We start from the raw sequence: 9,291 nt of genomic DNA on the forward strand, positions 1-9,291 counted from the left end.
GTATCCCTGCGGTCGATGTCTTCATCGATTAGACGATACTGCACGGTGTTGTGCAATATGAAGGCTAGGCATTATCTCGCTCGCGATCTTTACGTATGACGTTGAAACCGGCACAACTCAGAAGATCTTGGCGGCTGTTTAGCTTGGTTTCTTGGACCGCAACTATCGATACGCGCTCCCGTTTCATAAGTGCAACTATCTCCTCGATCCTACTCTGGAGTCCGTTGCAGTTGAATTGAAGTAGTCGCGTCTGTCGTGGGTGTCCGTGGGTGATCCTGTCGGTGAGGGAGGGACGTATAGGTGGTGTTTGTTGCAGCTGCAGAACCCGCATGGGCGGTGGTCGCACTGGGGTGTTTGTTGGTGACGCCACTGTTGTGTGTTGCGGGGGCAGACTCCTGCAGCATGGGGCAACGTACGACTCACTCCACTCACGTGTGGTGCGCAGGCCGGAACACGCCKGGAARTGACACCAGCCAGCACAAGAGTTGCACTTGACTGATGCGACGTTCCGACGTATGGCGGTCTGACACACGGAACAGACTGTGCGAGGGACGAAGAGTTGCTGATTGGTTCTCGCACGAGGATTGGAGCGGGATGAAGGTTGGGGGGGACAAGTCACAGTGGGAGCTATGTTGCCTAGTTGAGCTCCGGGGGACCGTGGAGGTCCTCTGTTGGCCACTCGGGGTGGGTGGCGGCGCAGCGCGCGAACTAAGTGCAGWCTGCACAGCCGTAGAGGCTAACGTCGCAATATTGCGTAGGCAACATGGGGCCACGTAACGTGTGGTCCACTCCCTATGGGTCTWAAGGCCTGAGCAGGTCTTAAGATGGCTCCATCCATTGCATGTGTTRCACCTGACCGAGGTGGAGTTTGGAWGGAGCCTTTTMGCGYAAACGCAGCAGAAGAATTCCTCCGGGCCCGGGTTGGACTCAATGCCAGCACGAGTCAGGAGGATAAGGGGCAACCCTGCTGCAAGGCGTTGCTCTAGTGACGACACACACAAATTAACATTCACCGATCCAAACGCGGTTAGATCGCCGAAAGGACAGCCCATGGTCGGATGAAATCCGAGTCAATTCCGGTACGTAGAACCGGCTGTCGTGGGAATTGCAGCTGACTTTACTCTATATGATTGGTTTTACACGTTGAAGTATTTCCCTTGCTTTAATTCTTGCAAGTTGCAAGAGTGTGAAATGTTCGGTTGCACCCGAACTTAGCCCTTCCACTTGTTTTTGTATTGTGTTCTTGTTAATTTTGCGACTATTCTATTGCCTGGAACTAAATAACGTTGTTATTTTATCGCATTTCCTTTATAAGCGAGAATTAGATTGTGCTCCCTTGAACTCTCGCTTATCCAGGTTTGACCGTATACATATACAAGAAAAAATAAAAAAAAAATGTAAATCATTAAAAACTACTACTACTATCATTATAATTAAACTATAACAAATATACTAACGAGTTTAATGAGTTAAGATACCATAGCCTATTCTATATATTGTATACTTACTTCCAAAAGCGGTTTCCATGTTGACAATTGAATTTGGGGTTTGGTAATTAATATTGTTTGGCATTAAAGTTTCTCCATGACCAATAGCAATCAACCGCTGCTTTTCTCTAGTATTATGTGGTTTTCTCACTCGTTTTTTATTCCCTGCAGAGTTAGCACAACTATTGCCACCGTCTTGACGGGGACGATTCATTTTTTTTCCTTTGTCATGCATTACTCTTTCTGTATCCTTCAACATCTCTTGTCGCCACAACTCAAAAAAGTAATTGGGATCGGTATAAAATTTAAGTCCGTCCTTACCGTCATCACGATAGTTATTTAATTTGTTTAATGGAGGTGGTTTGTCGCACATGGTGTAAGTCTCTAGCATAGGAGCCGGCATGGTTGAATGAGAAAATATTTTTTGATCAAATACTTTAGTAGATCGGAATCCCTTTTTTCTTGTTATGTCTGTGAGTGGAACATCTTCCATTGAGCTATCCAACTGTGTAACTTTAATAGACAAATGATCTATTCGTGCTTGTAGTGAGTTCGCTCGATTACTAATGTTTCCTACGTCTCGGGCCAGTTCACCAAATATATCTTCTGCATGTTTGGATAAGGAGGATAATTGACGTATTATATTTGTAAGGGCTGTATTAGTTATTGTTTCTAATTCAACGAATTGAAGTTCATCTTGTTGATAAACGGATCGTGAAACGTGAACTGGCTCTATTGAACGTTTTGGTAGTGGCATTTTATATGATTTACGAAAACTTCGTTCAAATACGCAAAGTGTTCGTCAACCTAAAAAATGATAAAAATGCATTAATTTACAACGAAAGCTATACATTTTTTAATGCCATATTYTTTTGGTGTTAAAATAAATTTTTGGTAATAGTTAATGATTATTAATGAGAAGAATGTTTCTTATAACTTTTAAAAACATTGCTTTTTTTACTTGTTATATCATTTTGAATTTACATGATTAGCTCATGAAAATTATATATGCTAGTATATTATACACTCTAGAAATTTGCAAGAAAAAAGGAGTAATAGGTATTTACTGTGAATTACAAATGTTTTGTTATAAATTCAAATTCTGTTAAAATTAGCACTTCTAACGTTATCTTTAAGAATTTCCGCCAGCCTTCTATTTTACAGTTTCTATAATGGAATCCGATGAGGACAACCTTCTCACTTCTAATCAGGAGACAGTAAAGAGTACTACCTGTTGTGGTAGCCAAAGTACTCAAATACAATGAAAGTACACTGGCTGCCAAAGGTTAAGTACAGCGCAAAAAGTGAATAAAATCTCAAAATCATTTAAGAAAAAGCCAGCACCAGTTTTCGTACTCAGGAAAATAACCCAAGATCAGGTTGCCGGCAGCTCGGTTGATGTCGAGGAGATATAGCGCCTAACGCAAATAGTGGAGGAGTACGAAAGTTTCCTGAAAAACATAAAAAATCATAGACGAGTCCTTCTCCTCGCCGACTATCAAAAAACTACCAAAAAAGATGTTACAATCGAAAAATTAACCAAAAAGCTAGAGAAAATGTAACAAATGTGTACAAAGCACTCATTAGAAGTAAATACTCTAAAAGCCGAAAACCTGAAGYTTCAGTCCATCAATATAAAGAAAATTCCGAGGATTGAATTCTCAACGGATGAAGACGAATTAGTTACAGAAATTGACATCATTCTAAAAAAATACCAGCAAAAAAACCAAAAACAGAGTATTATCATGATCTCCGGAAAAGGCAGATGAAGTCACATTAAAACCGCTTACTCCAAAAAATAGTTCGCTGCACTAATTATGGTGTATGAAGATGCCAACGGCAGTAATTACCAGCAACTATATGCAATTGCAAAATCGGAAGCAAAAAAATGTTACCATTAAACTTTTAAATCATTCTCCAATCTAACCTATAGCATCTTTAAAGACGAAACAGCGGCCTTTGGGAGTACTTTAGAAAGATCATGGAATGTTATGAGAGTAAATATGACTCTATATTAAATACAGACCAGTTGGAATCTGAAATATTACACTTTACAACAAGTATGTAACACGCAGCTTGGGTAAGTATACCGGAATCAAGGAAAATTGCTATAAGCTCTCAATATAAGAGAAATAATTGAATTAAAGAAAGCTACGATGTAAAAGGCATCAAACTTGTCGCCAAGGTGATAAATCTATTTTAAATAAAGTTTCTAAAGATCTTAATCTTAAAATTAAGAGGATTAAAAATTAAAATAAATTCCAAACAAATGAAAAAGAAAATCTTTTGGAAAAGCTGTAAAGGACTACAAACACCAGAAACCCAACCATGTCCCATCAAAATAAGTGCTGGTAGTTGCGCCAAAGAATATTCAAGAACGCAGAAGTGCTTTCAGATTCTCCCCATTTTAAAACAATTTAGCGTTTAAGGTGTACGATCGTGTTTTGTATTTCGCTACGTGTATTCCGATTTTGCAATAAACAATCAACAAAAATAAGATAAAAACATTCGAATAAAAATGTTAATAATAATCAGCCCTACCACGCAATCCATCGCATTCTGATTTTTCGGGAAAGAAATTGCTATCATACAAGTATAACTCGAACCATTCCGAACGTAAGATCAAAATTCATAGTGTGGGAGTTAACGGATCCATATTTTGTTGGTAAATTCAATTTGAATATAAACGATTACAGTTTTATTTATTTGTTCTATCCAGCTTTTTTCGAAATGTCAAAATTCAAAACTAATTCTAATAACAAAAGTTTCGAATTCACATGGATTCAGTTAAAGAAAATTATGCTTATTCGTAGCGGACATTCGTATTCCTAGTGTTTGTGTATAATATAAATAGTGCACGAAGCAAATAGATAATAACCAAAAACAATAATGAGTGCTTCGCAGACTCACCAGCATAACCGTAGACATTCCTTAAATGCCTATAACTGGATATAATATCTCCTGATAAACTCACATACTGGCCCAGTGACAGAAGAAAATGCCAGATCTAATAGATTTGTTGTAGTCAAAAGATAGACAGATGATAGGTCGCTTATGGCAGCTGATACATGTACAGACTTATCATCTGATCAGTCTCCTGTACTAACAGATAAAAGTTATATACAGAAACTGTGTCCAAATTCTAGCAAGCAAAACTCTCTTTGGAAAGCCCAAAAGTCTTTCAAGCCACCAGTAGATTCCAACATGCCTCTACGACAGTTGAATAGTAATTGGGCAATTAAGTTGGCAATCTCGCCCTATACCGCTAACGAGGCGCTTGCGTCAATTAGGACTTCTACTTTTAAAGTTACTGGAATCATAAAAGAGCTAAATCTGAAAAAGACATCAGGACACGATAACCTGTCTCTTATACACATCTAGATGTGTATAAGAGACAGGACTTCTACTTTTAAAGTTACTGGAATCATAAAAGAGCTAAATCTGAAAAAGACATCAGGACACGATAACATTACTCCAAAAATACTAGTTACCAAATAGAGCTCTCCTTCCTCTTTAATGCAATTCTTAGTTTCCGATACTATCCAATTTCGTGGAAAAAGATGCAGATCATGATAGATAAATCTGGGAAAAACTTAACACAGCCGTCTTCTTAAAGACCAATAAGTCTCTTGCCCTGTAATTCTAAAAAAAAAAAAAATTAAAAGTGTTATTATCAAGGATTACTCGTTTCCTCTACTAAAATAATATAATACCAACGCAACAATTCGGGTTTCGTGCTAAACATGGCACTGTAGTGCAAGTAAATGGCATTAACAACCAAATCAGGAAAGCATTCAAGCACAGAGAGTACTGTTCAACTATTTTTCTAGATGTAGCTCAGGTGTTCGATAAGGTCTGGCATGAAGGCCTTTTATGGAAAATCTAAAACATTTTACCTTACAAATTGCATAAAGCTTTAGTCGTATTTAAGAAACAGGAAATTTACAGTTAAAGTAGCAGACTTCATATCAGAAGAACGAGCAATAAGCGCTGGTAGCATGCTAGACCCAAATCTGTACATAATATTAGGTTGTCAAAAAAATCTTGCAGTATTTGCGTTAGTTGGCGCTGAGAGCACGTAGTTCTAGTTTTATTCGTCGCATCGGGTCATGCTATACCTTTTTGGAAACATGGAGCAAAATAAAGAGAAAATACGGCATATTTTACAATACTACTACGATAAAGGCAAAAATGCATCTCAAGCCGCCAATTAAATTTGTGCAGTTTATGGACCCGATACAGTTTCCATTTCCACCGCACAACGATGGTTTCAACGTTTTCGTTCTGGTGCAGAGGTGGTCGAAGATGCGCCATGCTCCGGAAGGCCTGTCGTCGAAAATTGCGATTAAATCGCTGAATTGGTCGAAAGAGACCAGCATAGTAGCTGCCGTAGCATCGGCCAAGAGCTGGGCATGAGTCATCAAAAAAATTTTTATGAACAATTAAAAATTTAATAAAAAAAATACCGCAAGACTTTCTTGACAAACTATTATATTCAGCAGACAGGATGACACAGCTCTAGGAAGTCGTAGCAAATGACTCATCAGAGCATCAAGACAACTTTTGTCGAAGAATGACTAGCCAACTGACGTATAAATATGAATGAGCAGAAATGCAAGTATTTTACATTCTGACTAAGAGAATATAGGACAGTCAAAATAAACAATCTTCTAGTACCCCAAGCGAATGAAGTAACTTATCTTGGGAATCACCTGGATCGAAAGCTTACGTGGCGGAAACATATAGCGAGTAAAATAACTTACATACATGAAGTTAAGAGCATCAGATTTAGCTTGTACACAAAAAATCCAAGATATGACGTATCTTCTTACAGGCCCATATCACTTCTACCGATAATATCGAAGCTTTTTGAGAAAAACGTTTCAATAAAATCATAGAACGAAAAACCATAATTTAAGCGCATGATTGATCAAATCCACAGAATTACACTTCTTCTTTTTTTTATGGTCGGAAAAACGCTTACGGGTTTATAGCCGAGTTAACAGCGCGCCAGTCGCTTCCTCTTTTCGTAACGTGGCGCCAAAAGGAGATTCTAAGCGAATCCTTCTCTACCTGGTCTTTCCAACGGAGTGGTACTGCGTCGAATACTTTCAGACCTGGAGTTCGCCTTCTCCTGACATTATATTTTCACTGCCATTCAGCAGGCTGGAGAAGTGTTCTCTAACAACAAAGTGAAAGTGATTAGTTGATAAATCAAATAAGTTCTTGTGAGTTTTTATCTGTATTTGGATTTAAATAAAGTAATTAAGCACAAATTAATTTTGTTTGTGTGCACATCCGAAGACTAGGCGTGCAAGAGCATTGGGACGATTACCCAGCACATAGAAATTAAATTTGAAGAAATACTTTACTTAATTTGCTTTTTTTTTTTTTTTTTTTTTTTTTTTTTTTTTTTTTTTTTTTTTTTTTTTTTTTTTTTTTTTTTTTTTTTTTTTTTTTTTTTCGAAAATTCACGCTTCCATAAGAAACAACGCACTACTAGCTACTGTACCGAAAAGAAACTGCACACTTTCAATTCAATATTTCTCATGAAGTAGCCGTTTGATCATATTGCGGTAAGTACCGTTAGGAAGCGTGATCAGTTCTGCTTCTATTCTTTCTTCTTTCTCCGTAATTTGTAATATCATTTTCCCGATGGGTCGAATCAAAGAGCACGTGCGTAGGCAAATTGTGCACAATTACTGCATTGAAAAAAGCATTTCATACAGAAAGCTAGCAAAACGATTTAAAGTCAGTCTAAACGGTATAAAAAATATTATAATAAAGTTSAATGAAAACTGTTCTCTTAAAGATTTATCAAAAAGTGGGTGAAAAAAAGGTCCTAGTGATCCAAATTTTGAAGCAAAAGTGTTGGACTTAATAAAAAAAAAAAACAAATCAATGTCTGTGCGCGATTTGGCGAAAAAAGCTAAAACCAGTGGTACTATGATTCAAAGAGTGAAGCAAAGAAATAACTTAAAAACTTATAAAAAAACAAAAAATTTCCAAAAAAAGTCAACGGCAAATAAAAATTGGGAAAACAATGCTACGGAAGTTGTACGAACGTTTGCTTAAAGATTCTGTTGAGTGTGTTATAATGGACGATGAAACATAAGTAAAAATAGACTCAAGAACATTACCAGGTCCCCAATTCTATTCAAAATCAAAAGATGGTACTGTCGACCAATCAGTGTCAACAATTGAAATAGAAAAATTTGGCGAGAAAATACTCATCTGGCAGGCTATATATTCTTGCGGCCTTAAGACCACTCCATTTTTCACAAAGGGTACTATATCGGCCGACAATTATAAGAAGGAGTGTCTAAACCGTCGTCTAATACCATTTTATAAGAAACACATCGCGTCAACAATATTTTGGACCGATTTAGCCACAGTGCACTACGCTCATTCCAATTGGCTTTGTTGAAGGATAACAATGTCAATTTTTTTAAAAAAGAGGAGAACCCTTCAAACGCTCCAGAAATTCGCCCAATAGAGAAATATTGGGCAATTGTCAAACGTAACTTGAAAAAGGATCATCGAGTTGCCGAAAACGTCAATGAATGTAAAAAAAAAAAACTGGCTTAAAGCACGTCGAGCCGTAACAAAAGGTGTGCAGARTTTAATGAAGGGAATTAAACGAAAAATTCGGCATAAAATAAGAGAATAATTTTTTTTTATTAGTTTTAATTAAAAGCGGGTAAAAACTCTTCTATTTGTTATTAAAAAAAAGTTACAAGCAAAAATTAATGAAATCCATTACGTTACAAATAAAAAATTGTGTGCAGTTTCTTTTCGGTACAGTCCTTAATTTTTAGTTTGTCCGTGAGTGCTTCTGTAACTTTTGAACTTTTTGCAACATATTTGCAAATATTTTTTAAACTTTAATTTCAAAGTTTTAGATACGATTTTGTGCAACATTTTTACARTTCCGGTTCAATTTTCAAAACAAAGGAATCCATCAGAACATTTACCACAGCTACAGACACTACTGGAGTTTGAGGAGTCTTTTACACCAACCAAAAACAACCAAAGTGCCTACTCTCTTGAARTACAACTAACTGAACTGAAATCTCTGTGGGCAGAGGTACAGTCAGAATACAAGTTGTGTTTGCCAAATGTGGATCCTTCCGAAACAAGCACAATTGACGACATTAAGCTTAAATATTAAAGCTGCTACCACGCTTGTGTTCCGCGGCCTTGATGGACGAAGTGGCGTTTAACCAGAGAACTTAAAACATAGAGAAGGTGCAGGTTCGATGTCGAACATTTTATAAGATTTTGATAGTGAATTCACCTCACAACCACAGAATTCACGAAGTGAAATGTTAACATTTTTAACAGTTCTCTCACATACTCAAAAAGAGAATATGTAGAGAAGTAAATATATGTATTTACGGCATATAAGCCCAAGCAGAGAATATGAAGAGATAGAAATATTAATATATATGCATGCCCATGAGTACACTACCAACGAAGAATTTCGTTTTGATTTTCGTTTATATTTTATTCCATTTTGAACAGCGAAAAATGTGTACAAAACACACCTCTCACACAGAGAACATAAAAAATATGAGAACATAAAAAATGTTTTGAATATGCTCAAGAATATGAAAAGACATAAATATAAGTATGTATGCATGCCCCATGATGATACTCCCAAACAGAGAATATTGAAGAAAAATAATTTCTATGATATTCCATGGGAAATATGTTCCATTTTGTATGGAAATACACTTGTGCTCATACAATTAAGCCACATAAACGTTATGGTGTACAAATTCATAAAAGTTGAATTTTATTG

The 9,291-nt window shown here is 36.8% G+C and overlaps 1 protein-coding gene across 4 annotated transcripts in view; it reads right to left on the reverse strand.

Annotated features, from left to right (window-relative positions):
- The window catches only part of LOC108968481 (wiskott-Aldrich syndrome protein family member 3), a 99,174-nt gene that overhangs the window by 43,627 nt on the left and 46,256 nt on the right, over nucleotides 1–9,291 (reverse strand). Inside the window, exons 2-3 of one of the 4 annotated variants that reach the window (XM_018932540.1) lie at nucleotides 4,979–5,129; nucleotides 1,509–2,294 (exon numbers count right to left, since the gene is read on the reverse strand). In XM_018932540.1, coding sequence (XP_018788085.1) covers nucleotides 1,509–2,244 — 736 coding nt within the window. In that variant the 5' untranslated portion in view covers nucleotides 2,245–2,294; nucleotides 4,979–5,129. Of the gene's footprint in view, nucleotides 1–1,508; nucleotides 2,295–4,397; nucleotides 4,777–4,978; nucleotides 5,130–9,291 lie in introns of those variants that run through there. The other 3 variants (XM_018932541.1, XM_018932542.1, XM_018932539.1) reach the window with 3 other exon arrangements.

This window comes from Bactrocera latifrons, unplaced genomic scaffold, assembly GCF_001853355.1.
Source record: "Bactrocera latifrons isolate USDA-ARS-PBARC rearing strain unplaced genomic scaffold, ASM185335v1 scaffold_218, whole genome shotgun sequence".
NCBI classification, from domain to species: domain Eukaryota; kingdom Metazoa; phylum Arthropoda; class Insecta; order Diptera; family Tephritidae; genus Bactrocera; species Bactrocera latifrons.